The sequence below is a fragment of the Mustelus asterias genome, chromosome 2 (genome assembly GCF_964213995.1).
Source record: "Mustelus asterias chromosome 2, sMusAst1.hap1.1, whole genome shotgun sequence".
NCBI classification, from domain to species: Eukaryota; Metazoa; Chordata; class Chondrichthyes; order Carcharhiniformes; family Triakidae; genus Mustelus; species Mustelus asterias.
The window spans coordinates 860,001-877,579 of record NC_135802.1 but is presented as its reverse complement, the minus strand read 5'-3'; the positions used below and the strand labels follow the sequence as shown (position 1 = coordinate 877,579).

The 17,579-nt window shown below is 48.6% G+C and overlaps 1 protein-coding gene across 16 annotated transcripts in view; it reads left to right on the top strand.

Moving 5' to 3' along the window:
* Nucleotides 1–17,579, top strand: part of LOC144504463 (plectin-like) — a 745,079-nt gene that overhangs the window by 688,931 nt on the left and 38,569 nt on the right. For all 16 annotated transcript variants that reach the window (XM_078229777.1, XM_078229768.1, XM_078229848.1 and 13 more), the window contains 3 exons: nucleotides 3,241–3,597; nucleotides 9,885–9,968; nucleotides 14,785–14,889. In XM_078229777.1, the coding sequence (XP_078085903.1) occupies nucleotides 3,241–3,597; nucleotides 9,885–9,968; nucleotides 14,785–14,889 (546 nt within the window). The remainder of the gene's footprint in view (nucleotides 1–3,240; nucleotides 3,598–9,884; nucleotides 9,969–14,784; nucleotides 14,890–17,579) is intronic.

Genomic DNA, 17,579 nt, shown 5'->3' with positions numbered 1-17,579 from the left:
CCCTGGGCCGGATGGGATTTATCCTAGGATTCTCTGGGAGGCGAGGGAGGAGATTGCAGAGCCTTTGGCTTTGATCTTTATGTCATCATTGTCTACAGGAATAATGCCAGAAGACTGGAGGATAGCAAATGTTGTCCCCTTGTTCAAGAAGGGGAGTAGAGACAACCCTGGTAATTATAGACCGGTGAGCCTTACTTCTGTTGTGGGCAAAGTATTGGAAAGGATTATAAGAGATAGGATTTATAATCATCGAGAAAGGAATAATTTGATTAGGGATAGTCAACACGGTTTTGTGAAGGGTAGGTCGTGCCTCACAAACCTTATTGAGTTCTTTGAGAAGGTGACCAAAGAGGTGGATGAGGGTAAAGCAGTTGACGTGGTGTATATGGATTTCAGTAAAGCGTTTGATAAGGTTCCCCACGGTAAGCTATTGCAGAAAATACGGAGGCATGGGATTGAGGGTGATTTTTAGCCTGTCTTGATGCTCTCTCCACTCCCATTGTTTTGTTTCTTAAAGACTTGATTAGTTGTAAGTATTCGCATTCCAACCATTATTCATGTAAATTGAGTCTGTGTCTTTATAAGCTCTGTTTGTGAACAGAATTCCCACTCACCTGAAGAAGGGGCTTAGAGCTTCGAAAGCTTGTGTGGCTTTTGCTACCAAATAAACCTGTTGGACTTTAACCTGGTGTTGTTAAACTTCTTACTGTGTTTACCCCAGTCCAACGCCGGCATCTCCACTTCTTTGACCGAGCCAGTTCTGTATCCACCTTGCCAGCTCACCTCTGATCCCATGCGACTTCACCTTCTGTACCAGTCTGCCATGAGGGACCTTGTCAAAGGCCTTACTGAAGTCCATGTAGACAACATCCACTGCCCTACCCTCATCAATCATCTTCGTCACTTCCTCGAAAAACTCAATCAAGTTTGTGAGACACGACCTTCCCTTCACAAAACCATGTTGCCTCTCACTAATACATCCACTTTTTTCCAAGTGGGAATAAATCCTGTCTTGAAGGATCCTTTCCAATAATTTCCCTACCACTGACGTCAGGCTCACCGGCCTGTAATTACCTGGATTATTCTTGCTACCCTTCTTAAACAAAGGAACAACATTGGCTATTCTCCAAACCTCTGGGACCTCCCCAGTCCAACGCCGGCATCTCCACATCACGACCTCCCCTGTAGCCAGTGACGATACAACGATTTCTCTCAAGGCTCCAGCAATTTCCTCCCTTGCCTCTCTTAATTCTGTAAGATTTCGGGATGTCATGGATAAGGACAAGAATGGCCCTCGGGTGAGGGTGCCTAATTGGGCCAGGGCCAATTACAGGGTACAAGGTCCCACACGGCAGACTGGTACAAAAACTAAAATCACATGGGATTCGGGGTGGGGTGGGATATTCGGGATGGATATGGAACTGGCTTGGTTATAGAAGCCTTGATGTGGAGATGCCGGCGTTGGACTGGGGTAAACACAGTAAGAAGTCTCACAACACCAGGTTGAAGTCCAACAGGTTTATTTGGTAGCACAAGCCACTAGCTTTCGGAGCGCTGCTCCTTCATCAGGTGAGTGGGAATTCTGTTCACAAACAGGGCATATAAAGACACAAACTCAATTTACAAAATAATGGTTAGAATGCGAGTCTTTACAGGTAAACAAGTCTTAAAGGTACAGACAATGTGGGTGGAGAGAGGGTTAAGCACAGGTTAAAGAGATGTGTATTGTCTCCAGACGGACAGTTAGTGAGATTTTGCAAGCCCAGGCAAGTCGTGGGGGTTACAGATAGTGTGACATGAACCCAAGATCCCAGTTGAGGCCGTCCTCATGTGTGCGGAACTTGGCTATCAGTCTCTGCTCAGCGACTCTGCGCTGTCGTGTGTCGTGATGGTGGTCGCCTTGGGGAACGCTTACCCGAAGATCAGAGGCCGAACACTGATACACTGACACACGACAACGCAGAGTCGCTGAGCAACACCTGGTGTTGTGAGACTTCTTACTTGGTTATAGAAGACAGAGAGTAGCGGTGGAAGGGTGTTTTTCAGAATGGAAATCTGTAGCTCATGATGTTCCACAGGGATCAGTGCTGGGACCTCTGTTGTTTGTAGTATATATAAATGATCTGGAGGGAAATGTGTGTGGTCTGATCTGTCTGTACGTTTGCGGATGACAGGAAGATTGGTGGAGTTGCTGATAGTGCCGGGGATTGTCAGAGGATACAACAGGATATCGATAGATTGGAGACTTGGGCACAGAAATGGCAGATGGAGTTTAATCCGGATAAATGTGAGGTGATGCATTTTGAAGGATCAAATTTAGGTGTGAATTATACTGTAAATGGCAGAACCCTCAGGAACATTAACATATAGAGGGATCTGGGCGTACAGGTCCACAGTTCCCTAAAGGTAGCAACACAGGTGGCCAAGGTGATTAAGAAGGCATATGGCATGCTTGCCTTCATCAGCCGGGGCACTGAATACAAGAGTTGGGAAATCATGTTGCAGCTATATAAAACCTTGGTTAGGCCGCATTTGGAGTATTGCGTGCAGTTCTGGTCACCACACTACCAGAAGGACGTGGAAGCTTTGGAGCGAGTGCAAAGAAGGTTCACCAGGATGTTGCCGGGTCTCGAGGGTGTCGGCTATGAGGAGAGGTTGGATAAACTGGGATTGTTTTCACTGGAAAGACGGAGGTTGAGGGGAGACCTGATAGAGGTCTACAAAATGATGAGAGGCACAGACAGGGTGGATAGTCAGAGGCTTTTCCCCAGGGTGGAAGTGTCAATTACACGGGGCACAGGTTCAAGGTGAGAGGGGGAGAGTTTAAGGGCGATGTGCGGGGGAAGTTTTTCACACAGAGAGTGGTGGGTGCCTGGAACGCGCTGCCAGAGGAGGTGGTGGAAGCAGGCACATTAGCAACATTTAAGAAGCATCTGGATATTGAATAGGGAGGGAATAGAGGGACACGGACCGAGTAAGGGCAGAAGGTTTCTTTTTAGTTTAGTTAGGGCATCATGATCGGCACAGGCTTGATGGGCCAAAGGGCCTGTTCCTGTGCTGTACTTTGTTCTTTGTTGATTCTCCTATTCCATGAATCTCCGTTTTGTTAACCAACCTTTACATGGCCACTTGTCAAACCGTCTTTTTAACATCCATCCAGACAACGTCCTGTATCTTGATGCTGGCCCTCAGCGTGGTTTTGTCAATGGTTAGCTGATTGGTTTGTTCTTTTCTGTTTAGGGGATGCGTGGAGAGGTTGAAGGTAACCGACCCCTCTTTGATAATCTGGAGAGTGAACTGAGCAAAGCCAAGCTGGTGAATGAACAGATGATCCACAGTCACAGTGAGCGAGATGTGGATTTAGATCGCTACCGTGAGTGTGTGCAGCAACTTCTGGAACATTGGCAGGGGATCCAGGCACAGATTGACATCCGCTCCCGAGAGTTGGAACAGCTTGGTCGACAGCTCAGCTATTACCGGGAGGCTCATGATTGGTTGATCCAGTGGATTCAGGAGACTAAAGAGCGTCAGGAGAAGATCCAGGCCAGACCAATCAGAGACAGCAGGAGCCTGAAGGAACAGTTGCAGCAAGAGAAGGTACGTGGCAGGGGATGGGGCACCCAGGGAAGACTGAACCCAGAGGGGACCCTGGGGAGAGGCAAGCCTACGACATGGAGAATTGAATGGGGAGGGACCCAGGGAAGAAGGGAACAGGAATAGGAGTAGAAAATATGAACCTGTTCTTCAATTCATACAAACTAGAAGCAGGATGAGGCCATTCAGCCCTTCTAGCCTGCTTCACCATTCATTTTGATCATGGTTGATCATCGAATTCAATATCCTGATTCCCCCTCCCCCCATATCCCTTGATCCCTTTAGCCCCAAGAGCTATATCTAATTTCTTCCTGAAATCAGAGAATGCTTTGGCCTCAACTACATTCTGTGGCAGTGAATTCCACACATTCACCACCCTCTGGGTGAAGAAATTTCTCCTCACCTTAGTTCTAAAACGTTTACTCCTTATCCTCAAACTATGACCCCCAGATCTGCATTCCCCCACGATTGGGGACATTGATCATGGCTGATATTGAGCTTCAAGTACACCAGGTATACTAGATCTACTGGTTCCCCTTTATCTACCCTATGAGTTACACCCTCAGAAAAATAATAAATTTGTTCAACAGGATTTCCCTTTTGGAAAACTAGATTGACTTTTTGTAATTGCCTTGTTAAGACTTGCTGACGAACAGATTCCAGTATTTTCCTCACAACTGACGTTAGACTAACTATTCACTGTTTTCTCTCCACCTCCTTTCATGAAAAGTGGTGTAACATCTGCCAACTTCCAGTCAAAAGGACGATTCTGAATCTCAGGAATTTTTGGAAAATCAGAGCTAGTGCAATCACTTTCTCTGAAGATATCTCTACTGGAACTCTGGGTGTAGCACAGTAAGAAGTCTCACAACACCAGGTTAAAGTCCAACAGGTTTATTTGGCACTAGTTTTTACAGTCTCAGGCTCCTTAATATGGATTGCTTCATCGGCATCTCCGCAATCTGGGTGTAGGCCCGGAGTCCTGGGGATTTGTTGGAATTTCGTCTCAAAGCTTCACCAATACATTTTCTCAACTGATTTAATCTCCCCCCTCTGTTCAGCCCCTAGTTTACCAACTATTTCTGCTATGATAGTTGTGTCTCCCACTGTGAAAACAGCACAAAATATTTGTTCAATTTCTTTGCTATTTCCTCATTCCCCAATGATAATTTCTCCTGCCTTTGCTTCTCAGGGGCAACATTTACTATAAATGAGCCCCAGTGTTTGCTGACACTTGCTATTCTTCATTTCCATCCATACTGATGTTCATTGCAGTGATAATATTTGGTGCAGGAATGAGACAAAAGCTTGTCTTTCACCTTCAGCAAATTTATTCTTCAAACAACTCAGTAGAGTTACAAGCTATGGACCTTTAATTTCAATGTTTTACTCTGAGCAATGGATTCATTCGCTGTTATACAATTCCTGTTAAACTCTCTCTCCCTTCCTGTTCCACTCTGTTTGCCTTTATCCACATTGCTATGCTGTTCCAATACCTCAACCTTTCTCTTTGGGTTTCTAAGTCTTCTGGATAGTCAGAAGCTTTTCCCCAGGGTGGAAGAGTCAATTCTAGGGGGCATAGGTTTAAGGTGCGAGGGACAAGGTTTAAAGGAGATAGAACATAGAACATAGAACATAGAACATTACAGCGCAGAACAGGCCCTTCGGCCCACGATGTTGCACCGACCAGTTAAAAAAAAACTGTGACCCTCCAACCTAAACCAATTTCTTTTCGTCCATGAACCTATCTACGGATCTCTTAAACGCCCCCAAACTAGGCGCATTTACTACTGATGCTGGCAGGGCATTCCAATCCCTCACCACCCTCTGGGTAAAGAACCTACCCCTGACATCGGTTCTATAACTACCCCCCCTCAATTTAAAGCCATGCTTTGTAGGAGGTAAGTTTTTTACACAGAGGGTGGTGGGTGCCTGGAACTCGTTGCCGGGGGAGGTGCTGGAAGCAGATTCGATAATGAGTTTTAAGGGGCGTCTGGACAAATACATGAATAGGATGGGAATAGAGGAATATGGTCTCCGGAAGGGCAGGGGGTTTTAGTTTAGTCGGGCAGCACGGTCGGTGCAGGCTGGGAGGGCCGAAGGGCCTGTTCCTGTGCTGTAATTTTCTGTATTCTTTACCTGTACCCTCCCCCTCTTACATTAAATCCCTGTCCACAGCCCTAGTTATACAATTGACCGGATCACTGATCCCAGTCCAATTGAAGTGCAGCCCATCGTAATGCACTAGGTGATTCTTGGTCCTCCTCCTCCCATTCCAACTTGTTTTCCAGCCATGCGGAGATATCCTCAATCCTGGTACTGAGCAGGCAACACAACCTTTGGAGCTGCTGTCCTTGGCAGCAGAGATTAGTATCTATCCCCATAGTGCCCCCTATCGCTACCACATTCCTCTTCCGGAGACACATTCACACAGCGAGTGGTTAGGATCTGGAATGTACTGTCTGAGAGTGTGGTGGAGACAGGTTCACACAGCGAGTGGTTAGGATCTGGAATGCACTGTCTGAGAGTGTGGTGGAGACAGATTCACACAGCGAGTGGTTAGGACCTGGAATGCACTGTCTGAGAGTGTGGTGGAGACAGATTCACACAGCGAGTGGTTAGGACCTGGAATGCACTGTCTGAGAGTGTGGTGGAGACAGATTCACACAGCGAGTGGTTAGGATCTGGAATGTACTGTCTGAGAGTGTGGTGGAGACAGATTCACACAGTGAGTGGTTAGGATCTGCAATGCACTGTTTGAGTGTAAACAAAGAACAGTACAGCACAGGAACAGGCCCTTTAGCCCTCCAAGCCTGCGCCAATCACGTTTACCTATCTGGACCAACTGCTTATGTCCCTCTATTCCTTATCTGCTCATGTGTCTTATCCAGATAAGTCTTAAATGTTGCTAACGTAACTGCTTCAACCACCTCACTTGGCAGTGCACTCCAGACCCCCGCCACCCTCTGTGTAAAAAACCTCCCCCGCACATCTCCACTGAACCTTTCCCCCCTTGTAATTGTCATTTCTGACCTGGGAAAAAGCTTCCAATTGTTCAACCTATCTCTCCCCCTCATAATTTTATAAACTTCCATCAGTTTGCCCCTCAGCCTCCGTCTTTCCAGGGAGAACAATCCCAGTTTATTCAATCTCTCCTCATAGCTAAGACCCTCCATACCAGGCAACATCCTGGTAAACCTTTTCTGTACTCCCTCCAAAGCCTCCACATCCTTCTGGTAATGTCACAACCAGAATTGGACAGAGTTTTCCAAATGTGGCCTCACCAACGTTTTATACAACTGTAACATAATTTGCCAACTTTTACACTCGATGCCCCGGCCGATGAAGGCAAGCCTGCCACATGCTTTCTTCACCACCTTTTCCACCTGTGCTGCCACTTTTAAGGATCTGTGGACCTGTACTCCCAGATCTCTCTGTGCTCCCAGATCTCCCTGTGTGTCGATGCTCCTGATGGTTCTGCCATTTATTTTATAGCTCCCACCTGAATTGGATCGACCAAAATGCATCACCTTGCATTTGTCCAGATTAAATTCCATCCGCCATTTCTCCGCCCAATTTTCCAGCCTATCTATATCCTGCTGTATTCTCTGACAAGGTTCATCACTATCCGCAACTCCAGCAATCTTAGTTTCATCCACAAACTTACTAATCAGACCAGCTATGTTTTGTTCCAAGTCATTTATATATATTACAAACAGCAGAGGTCCCAGCACTGATCCCTGCGGAACACCATGAGTTACGACTTCCATTCAGAAAAACACCCTTCCACCGCTACCCTCTGTCTTCTATGGCCAAGATGGGGATGGTGCCAGAGGACTGGAGAATGGCGAATGTTGTTCCTCTGTTTAAGAAAGGGAATAGAAATGACCCTGGTAATTTTAGACCGGTTAGTCTTACTTCGGTGGTTGGTAAATTGATGGAAAAGGTCCTTAGAGATGGGATTTACGACCATTTAGAAAGATGCGGATTAATCCGGGATAGTCAGCACGGATTCGTGAAGGGCAAGTCGTGCCTCACAAATTTGATAGAATTTTTTGAGGAGGTAACTAAGTGTGTTGATGAAGGTAGGGCAGTTGATGTCATATACATGGATTTTAGTAAGGCCTTTGATAAGGTCCCCCATGGTCGGCTTATGATGAAAGTGAGGAGGTGTGGGATAGAGGGAAAGTTGGCCGATTGGATAGGTAACTGGCTGTCTGACCGAAGACAGAGGGTGGTGGTCGATGGAAAATTTTCGGATTGGAGGCAGGTTGCTAGCGGTGTGCCGCAGGGATCAGTGCTTGGTCCTCTGCTCTTTGTGATTTTTATTAATGACTTAGAGGAGGGGGCTGAAGGGTGGATCAGTAAATTTGCTGATGACACCAAGATTGGTGGAGTAGTGGATGAGGTGGAGGGCTGTTGTAGGCTGCAAAGAGACATAGATAGGATGCAAAGCTGGGCTGAAAAATGGCAAATGGAGTTTAACCCTGATAAATGTGAGGTGATTCATTTTGGTAGGACAAATTTAAATGTGGATTACAGGGTCAAAGGTAGGGTTCTGAAGACTGTGGAGGAACAGAGAGATCTTGGGGTCCATATCCACAGATCTCTAAAGGTTGCCACTCAAGTGGATAGAGCTGTGAAGAAGGCCTATAGTGTGTTAGCTTTTATTAACAGGGGGTTGGAGTTTAAGAGCCGTGGGGTTATGCTGCAACTGTACAGGACCTTGGTGAGACCACATTTGGAATATTGTGTGCAGTTCTGGTCACCTCACTATAAGAAGGATGTGGAAGCGCTGGAAAGAGTGCAGAGGAGATTTACCAGGATGCTGCCTGGTTTGGAGGGTAGGTCATATGAGGAAAGGTTGAGGGAGCTAGGGTTGTTCTCTCTGGAGCGGAGGAGGCTGAGGGGAGACTTAATAGAGGTGTATAAAATGATGAAGGGGATAGATAGAGTGAACGTTCAAAGACTATTTCCTCGGGTGGATGGAGCTATTACAAGGGGGCATAACTATAGGGTTCGTGGTGGGAGATACAGGAAGGATATCAGAGGTAGGTTCTTTACGCAGAGAGTGGTTGTGGTGTGGAATGGACTGCCTGCAGTGATAGTGGAGTCAGACACTTTAGGAACATTTAAGCGGTTATTGGATAGGCACATGGAGCACACCAGGATGATAGGGAGTGGGATAGCTTGATCTTGGTTTCAGATAAAGTTCGGCACAACATCGTGGGCCGAAGGGCCTGTTCTGTGCTGTACTGTTCTATGTTCTATGTGGAGATGCCGGCGTTGGACTGGGGTAAACACAGTAAGAAGTCTCACAACACCAGGTTCTGTTGGACTTGAAACCTGTTGGACTTTAACCTGGTGTTGTGAGACTTCTTTCTATGGCCAAGCCAGTTCTGAATCCACCTAGCTAGTTCAGCCCTGATCCCGTGAGGTTTAATCTTTTGCACCAGCTTGCCATGAGGGACCTTGCCAAATGCTTTACTAAAGTCCATGGAGACAATATCCACGGCCCTTCCCTCATCAATCATTTTTGTCACCTGCTCAAAAAACCCAATTAAATTAGTGAGACACGACCGCCCTCGTAGAAAACCATGCTGCCTGTCGCTAACAAGACCATTCAGTTTCAAATGTGTATAATTCTATTCCTAAGAATCTTCTCCAGCAATTTCACGATTACTGACATCAAGCTCACTGACCTATAATTACCCGGGTTATCCTTGCTACTCTTCCCCTATGTCGTTGTCCCCTATATCAGGACAACATTGCCTATCCTCCAATCCTCTGGGACCTCACCAGGGCCAATGAGGAAACAAAGATTTCTGTTAGAGGCCCAGCAATTTCATCTCTTATGGGGGAGACAGGTTCACACAGCGAGTGGTTAGGATCTGGAATGCACTGTCTGAGAGTGTGGTGGAGACAGGTTCACACAGCGAGTGGTTAGGATCTGGAATGTACTGTCTGAGAGTGTGGTGGAGACTGATTCACACAGTGAGTGGTTAGGATCTGGAATGTACTGTCTGAGAGTGTGGTGGAGACAGATTCACACAGTGAGTGGTTAGGATCTGGAATGTACTGTCTGAGAGTGTGGTGGAGACAGATTGTGGTGGAGACTCTGTCCCCCCTCCCCCGCTGTCTCCTCTCCCCCTCCTCTTCCCCCCGCCACCATCCTCCTTGCTCCTGCCCTCTGTTTCGCCGTCCCCCTCCCTCTCCCCCCCTTTCCCTCCCCCCTCTCTTTCATCCTCCCCCTGATTGCTCTGCTAATTCAGCTACTTGTGGTTGTACAGAAAGTGCTGCAGGAAGTTGAGAAGAATCGAGACAAGGTGGATGAATGTGAGAAATTTGCGAAACAATATATCGATGCCATCAAGGTAACAAAATAAAAATAACACAAAGAAAATCAGTACAGTCCCTAACCAAAACCCAAACACCTTCACACACTCACTCGCACACTCACTCACACACTCACTCGCACACTCACTCGCACACTCACTTGCACACTCACTCGCACTCACACACTCACTCGCACACTCACTCGCACACTCTCACACACTCACTCGCACACTCACTCACACTCACTCACACACACACACACTCACACTCACTCACTCTCACACTCACTCACACACTCTCACACACTCACTCACACACTCTCACACACTCACTCACACACTCAATCACACACTCACACTCACTCGCACACTCACTCGCACACTCACTCACACACTCAATGACACACTCTCAAACTCACTCGCACACTCACTCACACTCTCACACACACTCTCACACACTCACTCACACACTCACTCACACTCTCACACTCACTCACACACTCACTCACACACTCTCAAACTCACTCGCACACTCACACTCACACACTCTCACACACACTCACACACTCACCCGCACACTCACTCGCACACTCACTCATACACTCACACACACACTCACTCACTCACTCACACACTCACTCACACACTCACTCGCACACTCATTCTCACTCTCACACTCTCACACTCACTCACACACTCACTCGCACACTCACACACACACACACTCACTCACACTCGCACACACACACACTCACTCGCACTCACTCACTCTCACACTCACTTGCACACTCACGCTCACACACTCACACACTCACTCGCACACTCACTCTCACACACTCACTCACACACACACTCGTGCACTCACACTCACTCGCACTCACTCACACTCTCACACACACTCGCACACTCACTTGCACACTCACTCACACACTCACTCACACTCTCACACTCACTCGCACACTCACTCACACAGTCACTCGCACACTCACTCACACACACTCGCACACTCACTCACTCACACACTCACTCGTGCACTCACTCACACACACTCACTTGCACACTCACTCGCACACTCACACACTCGCACACTCACTCGCACACTCTCACTCACTTGCACACTCACTCACTCACAGGCACTCTCACACTCACTCAGTCACCCACTCGCACACTCATTCGCACCCTCGCATCGTCACTCGCACTCACTCACACTCACTTGCACACACTCGCACACTCACTTGCACACTCACTTGCACCCTCACTTATGCTCACTTGAAAACTCACTTGCACACTCGCAGTCACACACACACACACTCACTCACAGGCACTCTCACACTCACTCACTCACTCGCACCTTCACTCGCACTCACACTCACTCGTACCCACTCACACACACACTCACACACACTCGCACACATACTCGCACATTCACTCGCACGTGCACTTGCGCACTCACTCGTACCCACTCGCACACTCACTTACGCTCACTTGAAAACTCACTCGCACACTCTCGCAGTCACACGCACTCGCACACTCACTTGCACACTCACTCGCACTCACTCGTACCCACTCTCACACACACTCGCACACACACTCGTACACTCACTTGCACATTCACTCGCGCTCACTCGCACATTCACACGCGCTCACTCGCACATTCACTCGTGCTCACTCGCACATTCACTCGCATACTCACTTGCGCACTCACTCGCACACACTCGCACACTCACTTGAAAACTCAGTCGCACTCACTCGCACACTCACTCGCAGTCACACACACTCGCACACTCACTCACTCTTACCTACTCACAAACTGACTCGCACACTCACTCGCACATTCACTCGCACATTCACTCGCACTCACTCGCACATTCACTCACACACTCACTTGCGCACTCACTCGCACACTCACTTGAAAACTCAGTCGCACTCACTCGCACACTCACTCGCAGTCACACACACTCGCACACTCACTCGCACTCACTCGTACCTACTCACAAACTCACTCGCACGCTCACTTGCGCACTCACTCACACTCACTCGCACACTCACTCGTACCCACACACACTCACTCGCACACTCACTCACAGACTCACTCGCACACTCACTCGCACACTCATTCATACACTCTCGCACACACTTGCACACTCACGTGCAAACTCGCCCATTCTCTCACACTCTGCCACACACTCGCACACTCACTCGCACACTCACTCGCACACTCACTCGCACATTCACTCGCACACTCACTCACTTGCACACTCACTCACACACTTAGTCGCATACGCACTCGTGCACTCACTCGCTCGCACACTCACTCGCACACTCACTCACTTGCACACACACTCAGTCGCATACTCACTCGCACACTCACACTCCCTCACAGGCACTCACACACTCACTCGCACACACACTCGCACTCACTCACACAATCACACACTCAGGCACTCACACACTCACTCGCGCACTCACTCGCATGCATTCTCACTCACTCGCAGACTCACTCACACGCTCACAGGCACTCTCACACTCACTCAGACACTCACTCGCACACTCATTTGAACACTCACTTGCACGCTCACTCGCCCACACACATTCTCACAATCACTTGCACATCCGCACACTCACTCGCTCACATACTCACTCACACTCACTTGCACACTCACTCGCACACACACACTCAATCGCACACTCACTCACATTCACTTGCACACTCACACTCACTCGCACACACTCACACTCACTCACACACGTGCACACTCACTCATTTGCACATACACTCGCACTCACTTGCGCGCGCACACTCACTTGCATGCTCACCCACACACACTCATTCACACACTCACCCGCACACACACACTCTCACACTCACTCTCACACTCGCACACTCAATTGCACTCATTTATACACCACTCGCACACTCAGTCACACACTCACTCGCACACTCACTCGTACCCACTTACACTCACTCGCACACTCACTCGCACAGACTCGCACATTCACTTGCACACGCACTTGCACACTCACTTGCACACTCACTCATACGCTCACTCGCACACTCACTCGCACGCACACACTCACTCGCTCACTCACACACTCACTCACAGGCACTCTCACACTCACTCGCACACTCACTTGCACGCACTCAATCACTCGCAACCTCACTCACACACTCACTCACAGGCACTCACACTCACTCCCACACACTTGCACACTCACCCACACGCACACACTCACTCGCTCACTCACACACTCACTCACAGGCACTCTCACACTCACTCGCACACTCACTTGCACGCACTCACTCACTCGCAACCTCACTCACTCACTCACAGGCACTCACACTCACTCCCACACACTTGCACACTCACTCGCACGCACACACTCTCTCACAATCACTTGCACTCTCACTCGCACACCCGCACACTCACTCGCTCACATACTCACTCACACTCACTCGCATGCACTCTCACTCGCACACCCGCACACTCACTCGCTCACATACTCACTCACACTCACTCGCATGCACTCTCACTCACTCGCCCACACACTCACACTCACTCACAGGCACTCACACCCGCTCACTTGCACACTCACACTCACTTGCACACTCACACACTCAATCGCACACTCACATTCACTTGCACACTCACACTCACATTCACATGCACACTCGCGCACACACACTCTCACGCTCACTCTCACACTCACCCGCACACTCACCCGCACACTCACCCGCACACTCACTCACACTCATTTGCACATACACTCGCACTCACTTGCACACATACTCACTCGCACACTCAGTCACCCACTCACTCATTCGCACACACACTCTCACACTCACTTGCACACTCACTCGCACACCCACACACTCACTCGCTCGCTCACCCGAACACTCACTCGCTCACGTACTCACTCACATTCACTTGCACACTCACACTCACTCGCACCACTCGCACACACTCTCACACTCACTTGCACACTCACTCGCAGTCACTCGCACACACTCTCACTCTCACACTCGCACACTCACTCACACTCATCCGCACACCACCCGCACAGTCACACACTCGCACGCTCATTTGCACATTCACTCACTCTCACTCACACTCACTTTCACACTCGCACACTCACTCACACTCATTTGCACATACACTCGCACTCACTTGCACACACACTCACTCGCACACTCAGTCACCCACTCACTCACTCATTCGCACACACACTCTCACAGTCACTTGCACACTCACTCGCACACCCACACACTCACTCACTCGCTCACCCGCACACTCACTCGCTCACGTACTCACTCACATTCACTTGCACACTCACTCGCACCACTTGCACACACACTCACACTCACTTGCACACTCACTCGCACAGTCACTCGCACACATTCGCACACTCACTCTCACACTCGCACACTCACTCACACTCATTCGCACACCACCTGCACAGTCACTCACACTCACACGCTCATTTGCACACTCACTCACTCGCACACTCACTCTCACACTCACTCTCACTTTCACACTCACTCGCACACTTTCACGCGCACTCACTCTCACATTCACTCACACTCACTCGCACACACACGCACACACTCGCACACTCACTTGCACACTCGCACACACTCGCACATTCACTCGCACACTCACTCCCACACTTGCACACTCACCGACTCCCACACTTACTCGCACACTCACTCTCATTTGCACACTCACACACACACTCAATCGCACACTCACTCACACACTGACACATGCACACTGACACTGATATGGGTTTTGAGTCGAGCAGCTGTTTGTGTGACCAGCTGCACAGATGTTAACCCTGGGACATTATGTTTTGATAGGACTATGAGCTTCAGTTAGTTACCTATAAGGCTCAGATGGAACCTGTTCTGTCTCCTGTGAAGAAACAGAAAGTGATTTCTGCCTCCGACACAGTCATCCAAGAGGTAAGGAACGGTGTGAATGTTACAGCGCCCAGGCCCATCTGACCAATCAGCAACAGTCACTGACCTCCATACTGACTGAGCAGCCAATTAGACTAAGGGATCAATGAGCCAATCACTGGTTTCGATCCTCTGGGTGCTCAGTGTTATTTTGGGGAGTAAGGAACATGAGACAGGGAAGTTATGGAGGCAAACTCAATAGAGTCTTTTAAGAAACTCCTGGATGAGTACATGGGACTTAATAGGATGGAGGGTTATAGATAGGCCTAAAAGGTAGGGATATGTTCAGCACAACTTATGGGGCCAAAGGGCCTGTTTTGTGCTGCAGTTTTCTATGTTTCTATGTTACAGGAACCGTGGTGTACAAAGGTTGTAATGAATCTAGTCAAGAAGAAAAAAAAAGCTTACAAAAGGTTCAGGGAGCTAGGTAATGTTAGAGCGGCACGGTAGCACAGTGGTTAGCACTGCTGCTTCACAGCTCCAGGGTCCCGGGTTCGATTCCCAGCTCGAGTCACTGTCTGTGTGGAGTTTGCACATTCTCCTCGTGTCTGCGTGGGTTTCCTCCGGGTGCTCCGGTTTCCTCCCACAGTCCAAAGATGTGTGGGTTAGGTTGATTGGCCAGGTTAAAAATTGCCCCTTAGAATCCTGGGATGCGTAGATTAGTGGGTAAATATGTGGGGGTAGGGCCTGGGTGGGATTGTGGTTGGTGCAGACTCGATGGGCCGAATGGCCTCCTTCTGCACTGTAGGGTTTCTATGATTTCTATGAGATCTACGGCTAATAGGAAGGATCTTAAGAAGGCAATTAGGAGAGCCAGAAGGGGTCATGAGAAGGCCTTGGCAGGCAGGATTAAGGAAAACCCCAAGGCATTCTACAAGTATGTGAAGAGCAAGGGGATAAGACGTGAAAGAATAGGACCTATCAAGTGTGACGGTGGGAAAGTTTGTATGGAACCGGAAGAAATAGCAGAGGTACTTAATGAATACTTTACTTCAGTATTCACTATGGAAAAGGATCTTGGTGGTTGTAGTGCAGACTTGCAGCGGACTGAAAAGCTTGAGCATGTAGATATTAAGAAAGAGGATGTGTTGGAGCTTTTGAAAAGCATCAAGTTAGATAAGTCGCCGGGACCGGATGAGATGTACCCCAGGCTACTGTGGGAGGCGAGGGAGGAGATTGCTGAGCCTCTGGCGATGATCTTTGCATCATCAATGGAGACGGGAGAGGTTCTGGAGGATTGGAGGGATTGCGGATGTTGTTCCTTTATTCAAGAAAGGGAGTAGAGATAACCTCAGTGGTTGGTAAGTTGATGGAGAAGATCCTGAGAGGCAGGATTTATGAACATTTGGAGAGGTATAATATGATTAAGAATAGTCAGCATGGCTTTGTCAAAGGCAGATCATGCCTTACGAGCCTGGTTGAATTTTTTGAGGATGTGACTAAATACATTGATGAGGGAAGAGCAGTAGATGTAGTATATATGGACTTCAGCAAGGCATTTAATAAGGTGCCCCATGCAAGGCTTATTGAGAAAGTGAGGGGGCATGGGATCCAAGGAGACATTGCTTTGTGGATCCAGAACTGGCTTGCCCACAGAAGGCAAGGAGTGGTTGTCGATGGGTCATATTCTGCATGGAGGTCGGTCACCAGTGGAGTGCCCCAGGGATCTGTTCTGGGACCCTTACTCTTTGTGATTTTTATAAATGACCTGGATGAGGAAGTGGAGGGATGGGTTGGTAAGTTTGCTGATGACACAAAGGTTGGAGGTGTTGTGGATAGTGTGGAGGGATGTCAGAAGCTGCAGCGAGACATTAATAGGATGCAAGACTGGGCGGAGAAGTGGCAGATGGAGTTTAACCCAGGTAAGTGTGAGGTGGTTCATTTTGGCAGGTCAAATAGGATGGCGGAATATAATATTAATGGTAGGACTCTTGGCAGAGTGGAAGATCAGAAGGATCTTGGGGTCCGAGTTCATAGGACGCTCAAAGCAGCTGTGCAGGTTGAGGCTGTGGTTAAGAAGGCGTATGGTGTACTGGCCTTCATCAATCGAGGAATTGAGTGTAGGAGTCGTGAGATAATGTTGCAGCTATATAAGACCCTGGTCAGACCCCACTTGGAGTACTGTGCTCAGTTCTGGTCGCCTCATTACAGGAAGGATGTGGAAGCCATAGAAAGGGTGCAGAGGAGATTTACAAGGATGTTGCCTGGGTCGGGGAACTTGCCTTATGAGGATAGGTTGAGTGAGCTCGGCCTTTTCTCCTTGGAGAGACGAAGAATGAGGGGTGACCTGATAGAGGTGTATAAGATGTTAAGAGGTATTGATCGAGTGGACATTCAGAGGCTTTTACCCAGGGCTGAAATGGTTGCCACAAGAGGTCACAGGTTTAAGCTGCTGGGGAGTAGGTACAGAGGAGATGTCAGGGGTAGGTTTTTCACTCAGAGGGTGGTGGGCGCGTGGAATGGGCTGCCAGTAATGGTGGTGGAGGCGGATTCGATAGGGTCTTTTAAGAGACTTTTAGATAAGTACATGGAACTTAGTAAGATAGAGGGTTATAGGTAAGCCTAGTAATCGCTAAGGTAGGGACATGTTCGGCACAGCTTTATGGGCTGAAGGGCCTGTATTGTGCTGTAGTTTTTCTATGTTCTATGTTCTATGCGCCGGTAGATCAACTGTAATCCACTCCTGACCAATC